This window comes from Melopsittacus undulatus, chromosome 7 (genome assembly GCF_012275295.1).
Source record: "Melopsittacus undulatus isolate bMelUnd1 chromosome 7, bMelUnd1.mat.Z, whole genome shotgun sequence".
Lineage (NCBI taxonomy): Eukaryota > Metazoa > Chordata > Aves > Psittaciformes > Psittaculidae > Melopsittacus > Melopsittacus undulatus.
Genome location: NC_047533.1, coordinates 60,110,325 through 60,134,917, shown reverse-complemented (window position 1 = coordinate 60,134,917; position 24,593 = coordinate 60,110,325). Strand labels below are relative to the sequence as shown.

At 40.1% G+C, this 24,593-nt stretch overlaps 1 protein-coding gene across 1 annotated transcript; it reads right to left on the bottom strand.

The window, feature by feature from the left end:
* Positions 1–824: 824 nt before the first annotated feature.
* On the bottom strand, positions 825–24,503 carry PKD2 (polycystin 2, transient receptor potential cation channel). The gene is made up of 15 exons (XM_034064870.1): positions 24,107–24,503; positions 18,075–18,188; positions 15,784–15,917; positions 15,200–15,450; positions 14,264–14,488; positions 13,459–13,687; positions 12,215–12,385; positions 10,781–10,962; positions 9,633–9,753; positions 7,222–7,320; positions 6,119–6,240; positions 5,544–5,661; positions 5,122–5,285; positions 4,194–4,341; positions 825–3,975 (listed from the first exon to the last, which is right to left on the bottom strand). The coding sequence occupies exons 1-15, from the start codon at positions 24,501–24,503 to the stop codon at positions 3,742–3,744; spliced, it is 2,709 nt and encodes a 902-aa protein (XP_033920761.1). The 3' UTR covers positions 825–3,741.
* Between the last annotated feature and the right edge of the window lie 90 nt (positions 24,504–24,593).

Genomic DNA, 24,593 nt, shown 5'->3' with positions numbered 1-24,593 from the left:
AAGTAACAATTGCTCACAGTGGTTTTATCGTAACTTTAACTTTTTTCCTTTTTTCCCTTTTTCTCTTTTTTTTTTCTTGTTTAGATTTACTGGAGCAGAGTATTTGAATACAGAAGGCATCCAAGTGATGCCCATGGGATATAGAAGAATTATGGGGCTCCCACCCCAAACATGCCCCTCAGACTGCAGTTCCTGAAGTTTTTAAAAGTCAGCAATACTGCAGCATATACATAGTATGAAATAAAGAGGTTCCCACTTTCCACATGCTCTGACTTCTATAACACACTAAGGGCTTGCTCAATTAGCTTAGGCAACTCAGTATATATATATTTCATTAAAGACTAAGATGGATTTACATTAAGCACTCAATTTCATTCTTCAGTAAGACTTCTGACCTGGTGAGACAGCTGCCCGGACAGAACTATGGGCCTGGGATTTCAAAGGACCATTCAGCTTTCCAGATTGTTAGGACTGCCTGAAAAGAAGGGAAAAAATAAAGGGAAATAGAGAAAAAGAGAAGTTAATTTACACAGCAACTGTGACATAATAAAGGGATGGAGCTACCGGCTGCTACCTGAAATGGCAGAAAATAGACCTGGGCATTTGAACAAATGCACATGAGAAATAAACTGTTAAAAAAAGTACTGCTTGGGCAATGAAGGGGTGGGATCAGCCCAGTCCCCTTTGTTCATTGACACCCTATACTCCTGTTTTATGTGATTAGGTAATCTAAGAATAAGGTATGAGACAGAAATGACACACACAAATAAAACATAGGATTCTTAATGTTCGGTTGTAAACAAACCAAATGTTTGACACGAAGATTGCTTTATGGATTATATAAAATGTTTATTAGGAAATAAAGTGCTCAGTTTTACAGATCAATACAATGTTGATCATTGTAGAAGGCTGGCATAATTAACAGCTTCCTAGTAAGACCAAGTACTGCACATTACTATGCAAAGACCTTACCTTTGTAATACGTGACAAATGGCACTATAATCTAAAGTGGAAAAATGAAATAATAAAATGTTTATAACATTTGTCAAGTGGCCACGCACTCACTGCAAGGCCACTGTCAACACACACGGGTACCCCATGAAAACTTACTGCACTTCAAGGTGAAGTTTGTTATTAAGTAACGACACGTTACAGAAATGGATCTCAACAAGTACAGCTATGAATGCAAACACTTTCTGAATAAACATATATTACAAATGGAAGATTAACTGACTGAATTTACACTTTGAAAGATGCACCTTTACAATAAACCTATTTAAAACCATACTGACAGGTTTAGTTTTGCTTTCTTTCCCCCATTAAGACCCTGCCTCAACAACAGATGATCACCAGATCCCTGCTGCCATAAACCTCAGCATGCCACATGCCTTACTGGCCGCAGGCACAAACCTGAACACAAAGTATTCCAAGTAGGGTTCCTCCTGATTGCTGGACAACGCTGGCTGGGTCATTTGGCCAAAGTCTTTGATTAAGTACAGGATTATTAAATACTATTCTAGCATTTAGGTAACTCTGGACCCTAGAAACCCAATATTAATTACATATTACACACATGTAATTACTTAGCATGCCTCAAAGTTTAAACTGTAAGTCATGATACACACCAACACACTACCCATTCTGGATATGAAGACTAGGCATATTTAAATTGCTTTGTATTGTATTTTCTGTTTTCCTAGCACCAGCTGGCCACATGTTCAGCTAGTGTTCTTTGGTTGGTTTGTTTAAACTTACAAATGCCAGTTCAACACAGAAATGATTCCTTCAGGAAGGGTTCTAAGAGCCAAAATGTTTCAATCGAGGCAAGACAGAGCTTAGTCTGAGAGTCTTGTTTCACACAAAAGCCCTAACCACTGTGCTCTGCACTGTTTTGGGAAGCTGACAGGGTTTCCTGTGAAACAGTGTGAGTTTCTTCTTAGTATAGGAACCACAGAAAGAATAAACACGTCACCTGTTCTGCGAATCACAACCTTTTTTCCCTGCACTGGTCTGTCCTCAAGCCAAAGCTACTAAGAAATTCAAGTCCCCACACTTAACTTCCTCCTGCACCACTTTATATTCAGTTTCTGTGCATATGGTTTCTCACAAACTTAAAAACAGGGAAAGGAATTAAGTCTATTTAGTTCTAGCAAGTTCTTGGGTTAGAAAGAAAGAATTTGGAGTCACTGTACAACCAGGCAATGCAATTGGTCATAGGCAAGGTGTGAGCTTCGCCTAAGCAGCACTGCCACAAGAATGAGGTGTTAACTTCTGGCAACAAATGCTTTTTGAAACAAAAAGCACCAACATAACATATATATGCTACTTATATTTTGTTAAATAGGCATATTTCCCTCTACATGCCCTGCTATCAGCTAATATGTGTTTGATTGTGTAGCTTTCCATTTTCCTTTACAGCAACTCTAAGTCTTTAAAGACAACTGCCATCTTCAGGAAAAAAAGCACAACTGAAACTCCCTCCTACACCAGTATTCCACAGATGGAAACACGTTGCTAGGCAAAACTGCAAACACTATGCCCCAATGCTTTCTGTAGGAAAACAACCTAATTTCAGTGTCCTTTCATAAACAAAGCTTCTATGGCACAGAAAGCAGAGGAAATTAAACACTAAAAATCATGTGTTGCACCTCAGCAAAAAAGCATATGTAGAAACATACCTAACAATATTACAAGCAGTTCTGTTAAATATACATACAGACTACACAGTTGAGACATGGTTACAACTTGGACACAGCACAAGATCAGACTTCCGAAACTGTCAGCAACTTCTCTGTCCCCTTCCCTGTCACACCCATGGAAGAGTTGATGTTTCTCAATTTTGTGAGCTTTGAAAGAATGTATTTTCTACAAACTGACCATATTTACCTAAGAATCAGTGGAATGTTTATCCCAGGAACACTTAGAGCATGACACCACAGCATTAAAAAAGGGCACTTTGCAACAAAGCCCAAAATTATTACTTTCATTGGGTGTGAAGAGGCAGCTCTCAAATAGTGCTTTTCAAATGCTAACAGAACACAAACCCATGCAATGTGTACATTTCTATTACGGAATACATGATTTACAGTTGTACAAAGTGAGTGTACTTTCTTCTGTTTAAAGAAACATAGTATTTCTCAAAACCAGGAAGAAATGAACATTTGAAGTTGATTAAAATGTTAGTAACACCAAGAGTAACTCAGAAACACAGGCAGAAACAAAGTAAAAAAGTGCTATTTTGTCTTTGAAAAGTGTCAACTGTTAACAATGAATGAGGCAATAAACTGATGCCATCTTCTTTTAAAAATTGCTTTTAAAAGCATTGGGAAAAAAATCCTATTTTCCAACAGAAAGCAAAATACTCGCAGCCTTTCAATGGAGTGTTTTACTCACAGCACATTATTTTGTCTGAAGCTTGATGCGCTTGTGGAAGTGTCCCCATAATACATGTATGGAATCAAACTTCTGGCCAGGTAGATTTTGTCACAACTGTTTTCCATTCTGCCTCCTGCACTTTCATTTCCAAGGCTGACAGTTTACTGTTGGCAACTTGAATGTGACACATGGCTTATGTAGGTCTGAAAATGCCTTTTGAAGAGAGTATTTACTTGTGCCCATCGGTGAGAAATGTCCTTAGTGGTCTGATGAGGATGATCACCTCATCCTGAGAAACAGTGGAGTAGTGTATTTGCTGGCTTAATACTGATGTGAAACATTTAGAATTGCCTACAGAGCTAATCCTTACACATGGATGTTATTACCCCCATTTCCTCCACCCCCATCAATACCATCTGACTGGGAGGATGATGGCCGAGAGTTCCTTGAACGAGGCTGGCCATTCAGTCCAAGTGGTGTTCCCAACCGATGGCTCATTTGGGATGCTGTGTCATCCGATTCCCACCTCTCCAACTCCTCTCGCACAAGTCGCTCCATTTGTTCTCTATGGATTTCATTGTCACGACCCAGTCTTTCATCCTGAACAGATTAAGAAATGTAAGCTTGAAGCTCAGCTTCCAAACTACAGCCTAAGCAAATCCCTACACAAACATGGGGAAGTCTTATACCACTCAAGTATTTCCATAGGCTAGTAGAGAAACACTGCTACTACAGTAAATGGTTTTCTTTCCAGTGGTGTAATGCCCAGATTGTCACCTTCACTGACGACAGCACAATTTGTATTACAGTTTTCTTACCTCTGTTACTCCATCTAACAGCCTTCCCAACACATCTCTCCTTTTTAGTTTGGCTCTCTCCATTGCTTCGAGCTTCACAATAACTGCATCGATCTTGGAGACAATACTGCCAATAGAATGCTCCATGCGATCCACCCTCCTCATGAGCCTGAGGGCACAAGTGTGAGTTTAAGTAACCCTGTCCGAGTCAGTATCATTCTAGCATGTTAACACACAAAGCAGATAAGGGTAAGACAGCCTTTTAATTCAAGCATGCATCTGACTCTCCACAAATCAGTCCTAATGTCCAGGCAGGGACAAGGTACAAAAGAGCAGAAGGATAATATAGAGGTAAAGCAGATGGGGAAAAAAAACCCAAAACATATTCCATTCTGTTTTCCTGCTTTTAGGGCATCCTTATGAAAATTTGTTGGTTCTAGTTACTGAAATTCTTCATTCAGCTAGTGTTGCTATAATTAATTAATATGGAGATCTATTATTTTAGACAAAATACACACTCACAACTAACTTAATCTTACTAAAAACAACACCTGAAGTTCTCAGTGAACCTAGAGCAACCTCAAGGTTTTACTTCTAAAAAACCTAGAAAAGTCTTCTGGCATTACTGTATCATTTTCCCTCTTCCCTACTGTATCATTTGAGCATTTTCTCTGTCTTTTCAATTACCAGGTTTTAAAGACAGGGGCTTTTTTTGTTTGGTTGGTTTGTATTTGGTTTTCTGTCTAATTCACATCAGCATCTCTAAAGTAATTCCAGTTCAGACACTAAAGAGTGACTTAAGTACCTTCAAAACACAGCATTTACTTTTATGAATAATTTGGTTAATAGAGTTACAGGAGACTCTACTCTAGAACTGAAAGAAGAAAACCTACAAGCAAAAAACCTCAAACACCATGAAGATTTGTCCCCCTCAGAACAATAAACTTACACTTGGAACTCTTCATAGGAAACCCCACTAGAGCTGCTGCCCCTCCTTCTGGAGCTGTGTCCACTGTCTTCATCCTCATCCTCCTCAGAGTCATCCAAGCTCCGGGGGAAGCTGCGGCTGCTCAGAGGACGTGGCAGAGAGCTCCTATCCAGGTCCAGATCCTCCTTTGTGAAAACACAAGATACAGACACAGATGAGGTAATGATTTTCACCTGTACATGAGGGATGGGGGTGTTAAGATCAAAGACCTCTTGCCCTCCATCAGCTCCCCCTTGCCTATTTACAGTCCTACTCAGGACTGTAGGGAGGGATGAGAGCAAATGTGAAGAGGACTCTTCTGGGGCAGAATTGTTCAGAAACAAGCATGGGAAGAAGACTAGCAGATGGCAGTGGTGGCATATCACTCCTAACGCTGAGCTCACCCTCTCTTTCTCCAGGTCATCTCTCATCTGCTGATGTTCATGCTCTGTCAATTCCTGGTCCCCATCCTGGTCATATTTGGTGAATATTGCTTCAATCTCTGCATCCGTGTGCCCCTTCCTGAAAAGGGCGTAAAAACAGGCCCCTTATTTCCCATTTTTTGGCTCTTAAGTGAACTTCAAGTATTAGAAAACCACTCCATCAGACCTTCATCCCCCAGCCAAAGAAATGACTGATAACTGTCTATAAAGTCACAATACTGATAATAAACACCTCAGCCTTCACATTTTACTAGTCAATAGCACAAATCTCCCCTAGACTGCACCCTGCTCCTTCCCAACCATCCCTTTTATACATCCTTGATTTGTTCCCTTTCCTCAGATTCCTGTCTGTTCACAAACTCCTGCAGTGTCTCAGATAGAAATATTATCATTTCCTCAAATGCTTCAGATCTCTGCTTCCTAAGGCCTTTTCTACCCACAACACGAGAATGCAGCATTCTCTTGCTTCTCACAGAAGCAAAGACATGACATGTCTCTGGGATACTCTTCCAGGTAAGAAGTAACAGCTTCCTTACCCTTTTAGATCTTGCCGAAGCTCATCAAAATTTAACTTTCCTCCACCTTGTCTCAGACTTTCTGAAATATCATCAACAGTAGTCTTCTTCAATTTAAGTTTGATCATGGCTTTATTGTAGCCCTAAAAGAAACAGTGGTATTTTGTGTGTTACTTGTCATGAAATGCTAACACTTGATTTCTAATAACTTTCTCATTACAAAAATCAGCTAGTGTATACTACCATTCAGTGTACTCCAAAAGTCCCGCAAGAATCTCTTTTTTCCTCCAGTTTATCCATCTTTTATTTCAGCATTTAAATGGGCAACATATAAATACTTCTGCAGTCAGAGTAAGGCCTTCATCCTTCAGTTTGCACTGCAGGTCAGCAGGAATGGAGTATTTTGTCCAGCAAGACCTTTAGCAGTCGTTTACTGACAGTTAAGTGACAGTTTTATTTAATGCTGACAACACAGGTACAAATTCCTGCAGTTACTTTGCTTCTCTCTCATGATTCCATTGTATGAATGATATAAAATCTTCATCCCAAAAAAACAGCTCTTTTCATTTTTCTCTGCTCTGTTTTAATAACCAGTTTCCAAGTTTTAAACTCAGAGTTACTGATCATGCTGAATATGTGGTTAGACATTTCTGACCACAGTACAGCACCACATCCATGCCAGAGCACATGCATGTGCACTTGTTTTTCCTAAAATTGGGATTCAGGTCAAGCTCCTAACTTTGTATTCAACAACCTTACTGGCAGCTGCCCCTGTAAGCTCCCAATGCATTATCCAAGACTTGTCTAAATTTATTGCCCAAAATGAGGTAGTTCTGTGACCAAACCAAACAGCAGCTTAGCTTCATCAGTTCAGTGTTTCTGTATGTACCTTGACAGTCAAATCTTATGCTGTATTCAGCAAGCTGATCATTCAACACAAACTCTCAGATTACTAAAATAATGCTGTGATGGAATGTTTTCATTCATTTAATTTACACTCAGCTCAGATTAATTTAACTAAGAGATGTGTATATTCATCAGCTGCTGCCAGCTTCACTTTGTAGTGATTTATGGAGTGAGTTTAGATGTGAGGAATGTTAAAACAAACAAAATGTTACTTTTACCTTTCTGATAAGGTCAGACAGTTCCATTTCTGCCTTCTGTTGTGCCATATCCGATTTGACTTCAGAGTACGTATCATTGATGATGGCCAAAAACATGTTCTGTTCATGAGAGAAATGAAAAAGCCCAATTGAAATTTCAAGAAGCCTAAGCCCTGCTCCTACGACCTTCACGTGCAAACCTATATATGACTTTTTAAAAAAAGCCAGGAGAAAATGGTGAGCTTTTTCTAAAGCACTAACATTAAGAGCTTGAGATACTGAAATGGGATGCACTGTGGTGTAGCAACTTCTAGTCAAGACTACTTGTTATTACTGTAACTGGAGTATTACTTTCCAGAGACAGTTCATACCTACACACAGCAGTGGCAATTAATCAGGCTTGTTTAACATTATACATTAAAGTTTGGCCTTCTGTCTTATACAGATAGCAACCATTAATTAATCTAGAGAGCATAACAAAAGTGCCCGAGGAGTCAAATCAACTATTCATCTCATAATAACCAGCACAAACACAAATTTCTTACCTAGTTACAGCTCTGCTTGAATTTCAGGCTAAGATAAAAACAAAAAAGCTTAAAATCAGACATTTGGCATGAACACCACCAACTCTGAAAAGAGTTTGGTTGCTTGCCCAAATGAAAGAGAAAAAAAAATACAGGTCTCACTAACCCTGTGCCAAGCATATAGTTTACTTGAGACATGCTGTCATAACTGAAAGGATCCTGCTGAACATGAAGTAAATACAACTGAATTGCAAGCTGGACATTCAAGTTGAAGAATTATTCAATGCACTGGCACGTTCAATGTGCCACTGTCATGCAGAAAGGCAGTGTTAACCTCTAGTTCCTTATGGACTTAAAAAATTGCTTTAGGATAAAAATCTTCCAGTGCTGTACCTGTATGCACTATTGTCCAACACCAGAGAAGAGGTAATTTGACTACTGTATATTTGCTTTCAGCTACTCAAAATTAAGAGCTGGTGTTTGCTGGCCATCTTCCCTAACTTAGTTTCCATGTCTCAGACTAGTCTCAAGGAGCTTACAGCAACATTTCACTCCAACCAAAGGACAGGATGTGCAGGTGTGGAGAGGCACAGAAATTACAGCAAGTATTCTGGATAACCTGGTCATGCCTTCACACTCTAGTGCTTTTCTGCTACCCCTTAGGAAAAACACCAAATTTCTCTCCCTTGCTGAACACTAGCCTCTGCTCCACTGGATCTTGTGAGGTGCTTCAAAACAAATACAAAACCTGCTTCATATGCTTCTCGGGCCAAAGTGACCCATATGTTATTTGCTGTTTGACTACTAGTATATTCCTGTAAAAACTTAAGATTCAGTGCTTCCTTACTAGCCAAGATTAAGTCTTCTCCCACAAATAATATCTGAATGCCATTTCTCCTAATTTCAAAGATTAGTAAAAAGCCTTATTAAGTACAAGGTGATTAAATAACTCTAAGATTTATGATGACACAGGACTGCTGTACTGTTCCAGGTTAGTAAAATCCCGCTTTAATGCTTGCCATCTTATCAAATCGCCAAAAGATACACAGTTTAGGGAATCATCTGAGGGCTTCTTGCTCACATAACAGCTTCCACCTGGTCCCTTCAGGACAATAAGAGAGGAGCCTCCTCCCTTCACTTACTACTATCAAAAAGACTAATATGGATTCAATATTAGTATTAACAGTGTTTACAAAAGATGTGTACTCCCTCACAATGTACTCACTGTTTGAATTTATTTGTCAAACTATCATGTCTACATACTACCTCTCAGCTAAGTTGAGCTTCTTGCAATACTGTTTGTCAGAAAGTGCACAGGTAATCTGCACTGGGAAGGTGAGAAAGACAGGGCCCAACTCTGCCCTGGAGAAGAAAAGAGGATAGAAGAGATGCCTTTGCAGGCAAACCTGCATAGCTGACAACTCCTGCACTGCTGATGAATTATACTCTGGTAGCAGACAAGCTGTGTGTTGCATGCATAAACTGGACTGCTGTAAACACAACCAGCTGCACGTTAGGGCACCTTTATAGATGAAGGACATGTATGAAACATTACAACTACTTTTCACCAGAAGATACAGGCTTGCTGTGTATGTCAACCAGGCACTATTCAGCTTTTAGAAATAAATAATTCTTTATAATGATAAAATTACAAAAATTAGAAAAAAACAATAGACCCCACCAGAACGTGGAGCACTATATGGGAATGACAACAAACATATAATGCAAATTCATTTTAAATGAAGAAAAATTGAGGAGTGTAGTGACCAGCCATGGAACAGTCAGGCCCCTACATGGACTGCACACTCACCAATATCAGAAAAAGCCCTGAAGTAGCAGCAGATATCAAAGAACAAGAGGTGCAGAAATGGCCACCTACCCACCCCATATAAACAAAAACGTACATACCAAAAGAATGAAGAACATAAAGAACACAAATGTAGTGAAATAAATTGGTCCCAAAATTCGATTAGCTTCTTCAACCTCTGTGAAGTTGAAGTCTCCCAAAATGATGCGGAACTGAGTAAATCTTAAAAAACAAAACACATCCAGGTGTTGAAAAAAAAACACTTTTGGAGCTGTGCAAGAATTCTTTTTACCATAACAGTCTGACTGATGGGCAACAGAGAGGTCTGCACTACTGTAATACTTTGTCAGGCACTGCAGTAGTCAATTCCTCAAACCTACCTCTAGGCATAACCAAACTCGCAGTCAGATGTCACAAACAGAACAAAGCTGGGGTGGATACTTCTGACTTTTGGTCAAAACTGATAATGGGAACCACAGAGAGCAGATCAAACCAATGGTTACCATTGTGAAGCTTTAAGACCCACTCCCATCCCTGTCCTATCCCTTCTGCCTCTTGCATACAACCTCAATGCTCTCCACATTGTACAGTGACAAGGCAGGAAGAGACTTGGCATTGCACAGCACTTCCATCCTACTTCAAATTCCTTCATCTCTCTACAAAGAAGTTTTTGTGACACTGCCCCAGTGTAAGGGAGGAAGGAGAAATCAATAACTGAACATTACCCCCTTTAGAATATGTTGTACCAAATCAACTGATTACTGACCCTACAATAAAGTCCAACCTCTCTCTGGATTCCAGCAGATACTTACAAATTTACTAGTTGGCTAAGGTGGAATCTGTGAGCCAAAGAACTACACATGCTACCAGGAACACAGTGTTATTACACATACAACTTTCCATAAGCATTAGAAATATAAGTAAGCATGTAATGATTCAACTGCTGAAGACAGAGTTATTGCTTTATCTAGGAATGTGATCAACTGTTATAAAACCCATGTCACTTCCACCAATCTAAGCTTGCCATTTTTGGCTCACTGATCAAACTATAGCACATTTTTAATCTCATAGTAAAGACAGTTTTTGAACTAAAAATATTATTAAAAACATGCATCTGCTACTGAGTTACATCAATAGTGATATGTCTGCAGCTTATCTGTTTAGATAGATGTTACAGAACTTGTCTCTCATGAGGCAACCAAATCTATTTACCAATGAACTGAGAAATTCTTGGCACTTTTGTACTTACATGCAGTCCTGGAAAGTGCTGAAGTCGTCAATTTGAGTGCCAAAGACAAGATAGGCCAACTGAGCATATGCTAAGAAAATAATAAAAAACATAATAGCAAAGCCAACCACATCTTTGACGCAGCGAGACATGGTCGTGGATAACTGACTCATTGTTCTGTTGAAGTTAACGAATTTGAAAAGCTGTCAAAAGAAAATAAAACATAACAAAAAACACAACTGTAAAGGCAAGGAAAACAACAATTTCTTAACACAGCTGTTCTCCAGCCTTTTACACATTAGATGTCTTACTTAATTTGATGTGGGACAAAGTCAGATAGTTGACATTTAGAAATACACCCCTTCCTAAAAAACACTGAGGCTTGAAATGAGAAGAAAACTCTGTGAGAATGACATGTCTTGTCTAGCTGTAGGGTGTTGCTTGTTTTTCACTCCTGTATTTGTCAGCCAGGCTTCACAGAAGTGTAACTAAAATGTTTCCTGATTATTTTCAAAGATGTTAGCTGTGAAGTAGTAAAATGTGAGAAAAGCAGATCTCACAGCTGACCTAGCTCTGAGCAGGTGGACAGAGACTTCCTGAGGCCCCTCCACCCTGCATTATTCTATTACTCTGCAGTTTACCATTACTTCCTATAATGAGCCACTTTATTCCTTAAACCATGATGCAAAATAGATGCAGCTTTGTATTATAGAATGGTGAGACAGATAACTTACTTGATAAACTTAGGTATCAGTTTGGAGTATCATAGTGGAAATTAATTTATCATTGGTCTTGTATTTTCCCCTATTTATCAGTTTAGTAATTAAATGTTCCTCTGCAATGTTATACATACAGAGGACAGGAAATGAATACAGACTTGCAAAGAAATATCACTATAAAGTAGGCAGAAAACCAGAGAAATTAAGTTTAAAGTAATACACCTAGTTTTCAAATGAATTGGATTAGCTTTACCAACCCTCTAATGATTTAGAAGCTTTGGATAGAATTGGCACAATTAAACCAGGCTAGGAAAAAGGAGTACACAGTTAATAAGTCAGTAATTTATTCAGGAATAATAAAAACATTTATTTACATTTCTGCTGTGACAAAGCACTAGCACTGACTACATCTTTGAGACTTAAGGCTGACTAAAACTTACAGCAAATTCCAACCTTGTTTTCAGTCTGCACGAAGTTACCCCTGTGTTCCAATTTTCCTGTGTGCCCAATTTTATGAGAAACGTAGAATCATATAATGGTTTGGAAGGGACCTTTGGAAGCTCATCCAGTTCTAACCCCCCTGCCATGGGCAGGGAGACCTTCCACTACAGCAGGCTGCTCAAAGCCCCATCCAGCCTGGCCTTACATGACTAAATCTCAAATCACATAATCGCATGAAGCTCAGAATACTGCTTACATTCTAATGTCAGAATAAGGGTATACATCTTGGAGTTACCTTAATCCAGACAAAAAACACAGTGACTGCAGCTATGTTGTTGAATTGCATTTGCCAATATGCCAAAGGTTCAAAATTTGGGAAAGAGTTTTGATCTTCCAGCAGCTTCTTTAGGAGCATATCCACAGTTGATGTTCTGTAGATGCTAATTCCTATAGCTGCCACAGAGAGCTGAGTACAAAAGAAATGTACAAATTTATGAAAGGTGATTAGTGTTTTAGAACACTTTGCCGTGTATATGGAGTCATAAAGTACATAATCCTAAAGTTAAACAATGTCTACCAGACCAGGTATAAACAAAGAGTTTTAACCCTTTGTGTGAACTGAATTTTACACTCACACTTGAATACACTTCACTGACTGTAACAGTAAGGCATCTTACTCCTGCCCCTGCCATTAAATATAAGGAACAGCGCAGAGTTCACATAAACATCCCCCCAGATAGCCCTTCATTTAAAAAGCACTGTGATACAAGTATGATCTCTCTAGACCACTGGCTTCAAGACTTACACCTCTGATACATCCAAGCCTGAAGATACAAAACAAGAACAGGACTGGATCCGTTTCAGTATTGCTTGCTTTTGGCAGGCACAGCTTGACATCAATCCAGAGAGAATTATATATGTATTTTTAAATCAAAGCTCAATGATCTTCTGTTACACCAAGATTGTTGATGTGCAACGCTGCTCACTTAACCAAGTAAAGCAGCCCTGAGAGCTGCTAGAACTCTACAATTTTGACACACTTCTTCAAACTTGGTATTAGCTGCTGAGTATTTTAATACCATATTAAATCTCTTTGTGGTTCTCTGCAAACATATTCAAATCCCAGTCCCATTCCTCCAAACATAAATCACTGCTTTAAAGCACCTGATTTTCTTACTTGAAAGCCACTGCAATAGTCAGTATCAGCTCTGTAGAAGAGAAAGGTGGGCAAGTTTGTCATCTCCCATAATGACTACCCCGTTACAGACTAAAAGTGTGAGGAAGCACACTGGAGAAATACTCCAATTTTTCACCAGGATGTGAAGGTTGAAACCAACAAAGAGAGAACAAGCAAGTTTGCAAAACACATCAACATTACAACACAGACTAAAATAGTCTTATTCAGATTGAATAGCCCATTAGACTGTAAGTATCCTTCCTAATAATAGCCCCATCCTTTAAAGCAATACTGAGTCATTAATGTCACTCACAAAGGGCATTTCAGAAAGTAATCTTAGCCCTATTATAAAGATTACTTACCACAATGATAAGAACATCAAGGCAATTCCAGAGACTTCTGAAGTAGTGCAGTCTATGAATGTGAATTTCTAAAATCTCTTCCACCAAGTAATAAAGAACAAAGAGACAAAATGCCATTTCACAGGCTGCCAGGAAAAAATCAAAAGTGGAGATGTAGTGAATCAGCCTCACTGGCTGAAATTGCCAAGACGTAACAAGGCCTCCAGTCGCTGGAAACTCCACTAACAACCTGCACCAAAAAAAAGGCAAAGAATAAATTCATTTATTTACACAGCATTCATTTACACAGCATTGATGAAAAGCACAGCAAAAATACATGGGTTTATTTCCATAATTATTTAAATAATAGAAACAGGCAAAAGCCCACATTTGATTCAGCAAAGACACTACACAGAACAGAAGGTGTAAACCTGACCACACTCAATTCTGACTAAAACCCAAAGCATTTCAGGAACAATGAGATAAACAGAGACAGAAAGACCTGTCTTCATCTGCACTTGTTTCATGGTGTCGAAAGACTGATGTTGTGTATCCACATATTAGTAAGTCAACTCTCTAGAGAAGTCACCCACAAAATGCACCCAAGCCACTGTAGCATCACCAAAGCCAGAACTGTCTCCAGATAATGAGTGCAGCTTCCATGTAGAGTCTCACTTCTTTGACAGGGAGGCATCCCATTTCAGTTGTCTGTCTCCTTTATGCAAAACACACTTACCCATGTCCTGAAAACAAAGCAATCACAAGAAAACCCCAAGTCAACAACTGACACTGTGCAATTTGAACACTCTTATGGCTCTGTTCATACCTCACAATGCAGAACAGGTTGATATTTGCATTGTATACGGAGAAATCAATGAAAGCTGCTCTGGTCCCTCTGTCCAGCCACAGGTTCTTCTTAAGGCTAGCAATCTGCACAGCTGCCACTTCTCTGTTCCTTGAGAGGTCTTGGTAATAACCAGCCCCACTGTATGTGGCAATCAAGCCCCAGTGGCTGCTCCCATTCAAATCCTTCTCATTGGTGTACGTCCAACTAGTTCAGAAGTAAAACAGAGCACATTAGTCTTTCCATTTGCAACTTACAATTAAGAAAACAGACACCACCAAAACATGAAAAAAAAATGTATCACTTACTTAAAGCTGTTTAAATTTAAGAGGTACTTATAGAAAGTTTTGATGTACCCTGGAGAAAGACCTTACGAAGTTCTTTTGACTAACAGAACAAAATGAAGATAGAAAGATGGGTCACAAGTATGTTAATTGCCAAAAACAAAATACATTTATCCAGTCACACAGAATTTGTCCTAAGGGAAAGACAGGAAATACTTTTCCACCTCCAAAACCTTTCAGGATTAACTCACAAATTGTCCTCCAAGAGAGGCAGTGCTATTTCCATTTTTAGCCAGGAAAGACAACTCAGTGAAACCCACTGCAGTAATACAGGCTGGAATTACAGAACAGGTGCTCACCAGTTGTAGTGTTGCACTCAGACCACAGCGTGTCTCCCATGCATAACAGTTAAAAATGGCACAAGGGCAGCACCTCAACTCAAGTGGGTAAGAGCACAGTGCTCTTCAAGTTTAGTAAGGTTTCTCCACAAGCAGAACTGGCAATTACTCATTTTACTGGGCTTTACAGACAGAAGAGACAATAAATACAGAGTTGCCTCTGCCAAGTGACCTATTGTATAATTCAGCATAACCAAGATCAGAAAAAAAGCTATGAATACAGGAATACTACGTACGCTGTTCCATTTCGAAGTCCAAAAGGAGCAGTATCTTCATTAGCTACAGAATAGACATCATAACAGTCCTTGATTTCTTCCTTTAAATCTTCAGGTATTGAGCACGAACCATTTCTCACTTTCAGCTGCCGAATGCGAGGCACCCCTAGGAGCAGGTTCTCATAATAAATGAAGCTTTTGTTTTCTGCCATGGTTTTGTTGTTGTACCACATTTCCCAGTAGAGACCATCCAGCAAAGGGCCTTCTGTGAACTGGGGAATAAGACAGGATTTTAATTTGCATGTTTCCAGCACTGTTTTTATGTATCTTTATTTCATGGATGTGTTAGAATTGCAGTTGTTAATTTTTCTGACAAAGCCTTACCTGTCCTCCAAAGACATTCAATAACCTTGCCTTAGCCTGACCCTCCAGCACTGTCTGGGTTCTAAACTTTCACGTATTAAAGGACAACTCTGTTCCATGGTTTTGACATATAGATCTTCATGCACAACCACTACCATATTAGAAAAAAGATCCTGGTAGGTTAAATATACAGCACAAGCATACCACAGCAAAAGAGAGACAAAAACTTGGGCTTAGATTACCTTCCAGAAGTCATCCATTGTGGACAAAGTTTTGAAATCAGTTTTCTCCATTTTTGATATAGGTGTTTCCAGGAAGAGCTGCGACATGACCCTTGTGTAATAATACATACTGGAACTCACTGTCCCGTAAGTCACTGCAAAAGATTTAGTTAGGAATGAGAGGAAAAGGGTAGGGGAAAGATAAGAGGAAAAAAAAGGAAAAGAAAAAAAAAGTACCTTACTTTTTCTTGTTGAAATTTTATAGATTTTGCACCAAAAAGTTTAAGCTTCAGAGCAAAACAAAATCCACATCAAGCAGCATTTGTCTTTCAACTGTGAGTAAGATACAGAAAGCAGTGAAGAACAGTCTGACCAATGAGTTTACAATACACAGCTATCCTTCCCACATCTCATTCTATTATTAATGTTTTTACAAAAACTAACTTCAGGCAAAAACCTGCATGATTCAGCAGCCTGAAGAGTGCCTTTTCAGGTGACTTGTACTGTCCAAGGCATCATAGAGAGCTGGCACAGATGGCATGAGACCTCAGGAAAACTATGTCCTGCTTGAGCAGATAATGACTGTCAACCAGGATACTGCAGGGCACTGCAAATGACATTAGCTGCCTTGGCTGACAACGAAATTCCACCCAAGATATGTAGTGCTTCTAAGATAATCTCCCCACAGAAAATACATGACTCTGTGTTACTCTTTTCCTGACACTGGGCAGAGCATTCGGCTGAGGATGGCCAGAGCATAAATTATAAAATGACGTACAAAGGCAAGATGGTTTCAGAGAACAGTCTCTTGCTCCAATAACGTTACTGCTTATAAATACTTAAAACCATTTTGTGACAAGAGACTCAGAAAGACCTGAAAGATTAATTCTACACCGAACAATCTCCATCTGTTTTGACAATTTTATAGAAATACTTTATCTTAGGGAAGAAAATGTGAACAAGAACTATTTTTAACAGACTTCTGTTGTGCTCTCAGAGCCAGTCTACCAAAGCAGTTTTGCTCTTTCCTTTCCACTCCATGATTCTCTCTCATCTAAATAAAAACATGTCCCATTCTATCACAAGTTATCATAAACAACAATTTAAGTGTCACTGACATTTCAGGCGTTTAGAACAGAACTGCCAACACTAAAAACTGAATGCTTGAAACATACTGGCTTTGCAAAGATACACTAACTTAATGCATACAGATTATTCTCCTAATAACCAAATAAAACATCAGTTTCACACTTCATCATAAGTTCTATTTTGCATCAACTTCTAATTTTTGTGCAAATATATGAACATGCCTCATTTCAAGTTCCCAAGGCCAAAGGCGGCTGCTCTCAGAACCGTTACATTATACCATATCTATTATACATTATACCAACTGTTCAGAGTGCTATGTGAGGCTTGTGATAAATCTCTATCTCTGCACCAGCATCACTAAGGCTCTTCACCCTGAGAAAAGAACAGCAAACTCTGTTCAGGATACTTTCTCAGGAATATCATTTGGTACGAGGCTGGTGATCCATCAGGCTCCTCACTTCTGTACCAAGTCAGTATTTAGTAGAATCTGCTAATATTCAGTATTGTTTCTAGAGCATCTACTTTTAAGCAATCACCTACCTAAAAGCCAAAAAAAAAAAAAACAAGGCAGGATGAATGTTACCTTGTTCTGTGCTCTACAGTGTTACAATACTTCATATGATATCATAGACGTCAAAAAACAAATAACGCACCTGTATCATGGAAGTCTCCAGCTGTGATCCATATACACTTGAGTATATATAGGTTACAGATGCGTTTACAATGTCCAGCAACATGCAAACACAAATTATCAGGTATTTCTAAGTAGCTGGTATTATCTCTGCCTTTCCAGCAACCATCAAGAACTTTTATTCTTAGAGTGATCTGTACATAAGCTTGGAGATAAATTCAAAACTCAGTGATTTAATTAATTTTTAGTCCTAGATGATAACTCCTACTCTTCACATTTAACAGTTCTGTTCAGTGGTTTCAAAATGTGTAGCAGAACCATTACACTGCAGTGTGGTACTACATTAAAAATACTCCTTAAAAACAAAGAATATTGTCACCCTGCTTAAAGGTTTAAAACTTGTTAAGTTACAGAAAGTTGCAGTATTTTAAATCTCAAGTAATAATCCATGTGCAGAAGAATTAATTTCCAGTATTTGCCTATACACCTGCCCATTAATTCTTCTGCCACATCACTGAAACAATGTTCCTTCTGGAATTACAAACAGCAAGCAGTACAGAACTGGATACATATAATGCTGAATGGTACTTACAGACACACAAGACCACAAGGAAAACCATGTATGTAACCAACTCCCGTAAAACACTTTTCAGGTATCGCTCTCTGCTGGTGTTGCTTTCTTCCATGAGTCTTGTCCCCCACAGACCTTAAAATAAAAACATATATAATGATGCATACAGATGTCTACATAAGCAATGCAATAAGATAAGTGGTTGTGAAAGCTTAACCTATCATGTCTGCTCCAGGTTCTTCTATGGATTTTAAACCGATTTAAGCTCAAGCAAGAACTTCTTCCATAGACTGAATGAGGCCTGAGACAGTATTAGCTATTCATGAGATACCATCATAATCTAGTAACAGCTAAGCAGAACTCTTAAGACATTCTGCTGAAGATTTGCCAGAAGTGCTGTCCCTTAAAGCCACATGGTAGGAAAACAAATACAAGTATACAAAGACACACAGACAGAGTCATCCTTCAAGAAATTATTTGTTTGGGGTTTTCTTTGTGGTTTGCTTGTATTCTAATATCAAGAGCATTGTTAGATGAATGAAAATGCATGATCACTATTTAAATTTTATTCCATGATATAGACTTAACTAACTTTCTACCTGAAAGGGTATTGTCCCTGCCCATGGTAGGGGGGGTTGGAACTAGATGATCTTCAGGTCCTTTCCAACCCTAATTATTCTATGATTCTGTCAGTCAAATGTATTTTTTACAGAACAAGTTGTAACCTTCCTCTCCTAGACAGGCCAGGCATGTCCAACAGAGACACAGGAGGGACCTGGGTAAGTATTTCTATATGCTTTCTTTCCTTGCATATCAAAGGATTATCACAGAAACATTAAGTAGCAGCCTAAATGAGCAACTGCTGCCTAGCTGTCAAACTGGGCAACCGCATTAGCTGAACTATTTCCTCCTGTTACTAGCTTCACATTCTCAAGAAGACAGTGTAAGGGAACTTGTGTGATCCCATCCAAAAGGTCTGCAGAAAAGCAAAAGGATCTTTTAAACGTGGTCTCTAAAAGCAACAATCATCTGAAACCAGAAAGCAGTTAGTAACCACCATACCTATTTCCCATGCCTAATACAGGACAGAATAAAAGCTGGAAACAGCTGCTGATGCATAGACCAGAATTGCTACCTTCAAGGAACTTCTCTTCATTTAAGGCTAACTAAAGCAAGGTGATTTGACCTTAGTTTATGGTGAGAAAGTATATACAAATAAAAATTCACTGTACAGAAGTGCACCACACTTCCACTCTTTTCCTTTGCAGCTGTTTTAAACAGCTAACCTTTAAAAATGTCCCCTATGTTCTCAGTAGATGGAAATGAAGTAACCTCAAACTCCCTAGGAAATAATCCTGGATCCATCAAACATACCACAGTAATTTTAAGTCAAATGGAACAGCAACAAGGGATAGCCAAAACACATTATAAAGCTCACAAAGAATCGAGAGTTCAGTTGCTTTGCAACCGCTGCTGTAAGACTAGACGGACAAAGGGCTCATCTGCCTTCTGCAGAACCCCATTTGGTAACAAAGAGATGGGAATAAGGAAGCTCTTCCCTCTAACTGCAAATATGAGGTGTATTCAGAAAAAGAAATAACATGTCAGATGATTTTAGGAGCGTTTCAGCTACCACATTTTTAAGTTATGACCTAACCACAAAGTCAACCAGGAAACTTCTCTTGCATAGGCACCGCAAGCACTAATAGTCTAAGCATTAATTTCTCTTCACATTCCTTTAGCAACTTACGATCTTCACTAGTGTCAGCCCCCCAAACAAGAGAGCCTTTTCAGAGTGTTTGCTAAGTCTGGAAACTTACAGATAAAGACTGCAACTTTACTACACAGAATGCCAAATCCTCACCATTAGGTCATTCTTAAAGACAGAAACACAACCCCAAGAACATTTAGAGAGTCACATAATAAAGAACTCAACAAATAGAACTTTTAGCACAGCACTACGTTGCACTAGCAACCCTCATAATAAAGGCAGGAAAACATTAGGAAGAGAGGAAAAAAAAGGCTGGAACAGGCAGTGAGCTAAGCTGGCGAGGGAGCTGAGTCCGGCTGTCAGCACATTACTCACCAATAAGAAATGTGGTGAGCAAAAAGCTTGCAAGCTCAAATTCTGTCATATTAGAATATTGTTAGGACTCAGTCAGAGAGAAGCAGAAAGTTACATGTGAATAAAAGAACACAACAAAACCCAGAACCAGAGTTCATACAATGAACTTTGTGTTAAATGAGCTCTGGATTTGTCTGTCAGCTACAAGCCACATTTTTAGAAGACACACACATCGTTCTCCTTTTGCATTATTAGAATATTGGTTTAGATGTATCAAGAACAGTGGTGGTAAGCAGTGCTGAATTTAAGCTGACATCCACTGCAAGCACCAAAACTACTTCGTTTCTAGCCTCAATTAATTATTTTCAGTCCATTCCTTATATAACTTTGCTATTCATCAACTTTTTGATAAAATCTGTGTATGCTTTACCAAACAAACCTGAAACTAACAATTCTCTCACACTCATTCTGTAGTCCAACTGGCTTACTAAAGGAGTATATGAACTCAGAAGAGCTGTCAAAAAATAACGATCAAATGCAAATAAAAAACAGATAAAATTTCAACTTACAATAAAGTCTAGCTCATTAGGTACATGGGAGATTAAAGTATTTCTGTTCATACATATATAAAGTGTTATATAAATATATAAACACGTACATATAATGTGTATGTACTTAAATATACACATAATCATGAAGCCAAGTTTATAATGTACAGAGTGCATACAAAATAATTCAGATGTGTGAAAGTTAAGTTCTGAAAGCGCCCAAGCCAAAATACATATCACTAATCTGCCTATACATAAATTCAGATGCTGGGGAAACAATGGGGCCAGAGGAAGGAGAGGAAAGTGACTATCAGACAAAGATGCTTTGCCCCAGACAGCAACAAAATACAGCCTCGAATTCCTTAGTAAGGTATAGTCGGAGTCTATACTAGTTCAAGTCAGTAAAAATGTCATAATGCATTCTTTGTGAAAGTAACAATTAATGACTGACTGGAAATATCTGATGTTTCTATTTAGCAATAATTAAGAAAACCTTTCAAGAAATGTCCTGCGGATGCTCCTTAGTATTGACACACATGAGGACATATTAGCAGTGTGTGACCAAGTACAACTCTGAGGGGCAGACCTTTCCAGCTTGGCTCTGGAAATGGACTTCGCTCTTACCCATCGAAACTTTGGATGACCTTCTCCTTAATAGAACTGAATAGTCATCCCCTCCTCTCCTCTCGGCATCTGGGATGTTTGCTGAAGAGATCTGCAAAACTAGGGGGGGCTAAAGCTAAAGAGTTAGGATCTAAAAAGAACCCACAAAGAGAAAAACCTAAGATACAGGTAGTCTGAAGTAGCTTTCTCTTCACTTAGGAACTCATGTTAGCTATCTCCCCTGTAGCAATTACCAAAAATCCCATCATCTTAATCCTCTCTGCATTTTTATTTCACAACTGACAGCAAGAAAAGTGTAACCTGTCATTCAATATCCTTCAGTTCATGAGTGGCAATTTGTTTAGCCATGGTAACTCTTATCACTTTTGATATCCAAAGGATTAATCCCTCTGGTTGAATTCTGTCTAGTGAAATGGAATTTCATTAAATAAATCTATGCTAACTTCCCTTTAGTAATCTTGAAATAAAACTGAACACCAAGTATGCCCCCTTCTAGTCTTCAAAGATGAAACATCAAAATAACTACTGAGTGCTCTTTCCAGTATTAAAACCTCTCTTATCCTTTAAGTGCCCTATATTAATTTCAGGCTGTAAATAAACCCTTTCACTGTGTAGCCTGCAGCAATAGCATTCATCAGAGAACGTTAGTTACCTATGCAGCAGGCAAGTACAGCACCCTGTGGTATCTCCACAGCAATAAAGTCACCTCTAGCCATTTACTGTGCCTATGAATTAATGGCAACATTGTCATGAAAGAGCTAGAAAAGAAACTGTACTACAGTAACTTTGGCTACACTTCCCTATGAACACAAAATGTAGGCAGGTCAGGAATCAACAGAAACTGTGGATAGTAACTATAGGGATAAATCCACTCCTAACATTCCTAGAATATGAACCCAAGTCTTTTCATTTTATAGCTAAAAATAGAATACTACCAGTGTATGCTGCCTCCAACAGCAAGAGGCAGCTTGGTCCACGGCCATTACTGAAAATATTGGTTTTCTTACATAGTAAGAACGTGTAACTTTGCACCATTCTCCACACATTGCACACTTGATTAATCAGCTCACACACAGTAGTGGAAAAAGAACCACACTAGTTGAAAGGATACATAATGTTACCACGTCAAAGGTGGTTCTCATCTTTCAGAGCTCAAGCTATGGACATGCATCAGCTTCAAAGTGACTAATCTAGCCCCAGATGCAATGCTTTCAGGCAGCCGGACAGGCCCCTGTCAGCAGAGGGCCAAGTACCTTCTCTGGCAACAGCTGCCTGATGCTGATGAAGGCTCATTCTGCCCAGCACAGCATACAGCTTCACCAAAAGCTGATTCCTCTTTGTTCTGCTGCACAACTGAACAAGGTTAAAACAAGGTGAAAATGCTTACACAGCCTTAAAACAAACAAAAAGCTAGAAAAAAAGCATACTAAAAAAATTGTCTTTCCTTCACCCTAAACCACCCCTAAGTGCAGACGAACTACAGGTGATTCAACAAATTATTTTACAAAGCCTTTGTCAAAATTACATATCATGGGGGTGGGGGGTGGCTTTTCCTTCGATCTGCAAATACTCTGAGCTTACACAAATCACGTTATTAAGCTCTGTCTTAAGGTTCAAAATGGCTCAAAAACCAACACCAAGACCAGTCCTAGTGTGGATGATCTGTTTTGAGCATTACTGCAGAAACCATGTCAGAGATGAAACAGGAGTAACTCATGTCAGGTCATCATGAAGCCACTCTCACCTCACATTCAAACACCACCACTCTTCACCGCAGTTAAAAGCATACACAGGATGCTCCTTCTTGCCAACAACCAGTATGAAGGGAGCATCTGAAAAGTCTACTTAGATAAGGATTTTCATGAAAGGACTTCACTTTCTCCATGCTAAGCAGCTCGTTCCCTAGGCATTTACATATCTCAGCGATAGACTAAATTAAACACACCTCTGAAAACTCCAGAGAGGTGCCATTCCATGCATAACACATAAAACCATTCTACAATGGACATTTTTTCCCCAGCCATTCCGGTCTCTTTTTATGAGGAGACTTAGTTCATTGAACACTCTCCCAATAAAATCTGCTGAAAACATGCTTTATTCCATGATCTCCGTAAATCTGACTTGCAGCCAACTAAAACACTGCAATGATCAAGACAGACTTACTTTGGTGCAAGACTAAGGCAGAGAAATCATTATAGCAGATGATTTCTGAATGCACATGAAAAAACAAAGTGAAGCATACAGGACACACAACAGCCTAATTTACAAAGCCCTGCTTAAAATCAGGTTTATATTGACACCTCTGCTGATGCTGTGCCAACCAGTAACAGCACAATCACTTCAGAAAACCCGCATCCTGGATTAAACCTTATTTCCTAAATATGGCTTACTTTTCCTGCAGTTTTACACAGATTTTGTCTGACACTTAAGCAAATCGTACATTTAAAACCTTCACGATTTGATGCTGGCATTTTAAGCTTCTCTAAAAAAGTAGCCAGGGCTAAGACCCGGGAGGCAGAGCTCTATGCTCCAGAGGAAAGCAAGGAGAAAGGGGTGTGTGTATTTGGGACGGGAGAGGGAGGCATAACCAGGACAGAAATGAGAATACACATATGCATGAAGCGGGGACACAAACATGGATGGACTGACGGGAGACAGGAAAGGAATAGGGACAGAGGAAAAAGAGGACAGTCAGCAAAAGGGTGGGTGAAGAAAAGGCACAAGGCACCACAAAGCACCCATGAACAGTCCGCAGCCCAGAGCAGCGCAGCAGGACCCGCAGCCCCGCTCCTGCAGGGAGGGCCAAGGGCTCTCACCTCGCAGCCGCCGCGCCAGCCGCTTGGCCCAGGCCGCCCGGCGGGGCGCGGCACCGTCGCCTGGCACCTGGTGGCGACCCGGGGCCTCCGCTCCGCCGCGCCCCGCGGGGATCCGCCGCTGCCGCCGCCCGCCGCCGCCCGGGCCCGCAGCGCCGCTGCCCAACGACGCCGAAGCGGGGGCCGCGGGGCTGCCCCACTCCACGTCCATCTCCAGCCCCGGCCCCGCCGCCGCTCCCTCCTCCTCCGGCTCGAAGCCCGGGTTATCGCGGCTCCAGGCCTGCCGCGAGCAGGCGGACAGCGGCGGCGACGGCGGCCGAGAGCCGGCCCGCACCGCCTGGCCCAGCCGCTCCAGCTCCAGCTGCTCCCGCCCGCGCCGGCAGCCCCCACCGCCCGCCATCGGCCCCGCAGCCACCGCCGCCCGGGGCGGGGCACCGCCGCCTCCGCCCTCTGCCCGCCCGCCGGCGCCAGCCCGGGGGACGGAGGGAGA

Bases quoted from the DNA above. Each gene is read 5' to 3' on its own strand.
- PKD2 (XM_034064870.1), bottom strand. From the start codon at position 24,503: ATGGCGGGCGGTGGGGGCTGCCGGCGCGGGCGGGAGCAGCTGGAGCTG. The intron at 15,918-18,074 runs GTAAGTACCATT...AATCTTTTGCAG, and splicing joins CCTTGTGGTCTTGTGTGTCT to TGACTTACGGGACAGTGAGT. The intron at 4,342-5,121 runs GTAAGTTTATTG...TTGTGCCCTCAG, and splicing joins TCCTATGAAGAGTTCCAAGT to GCTCATGAGGAGGGTGGATC.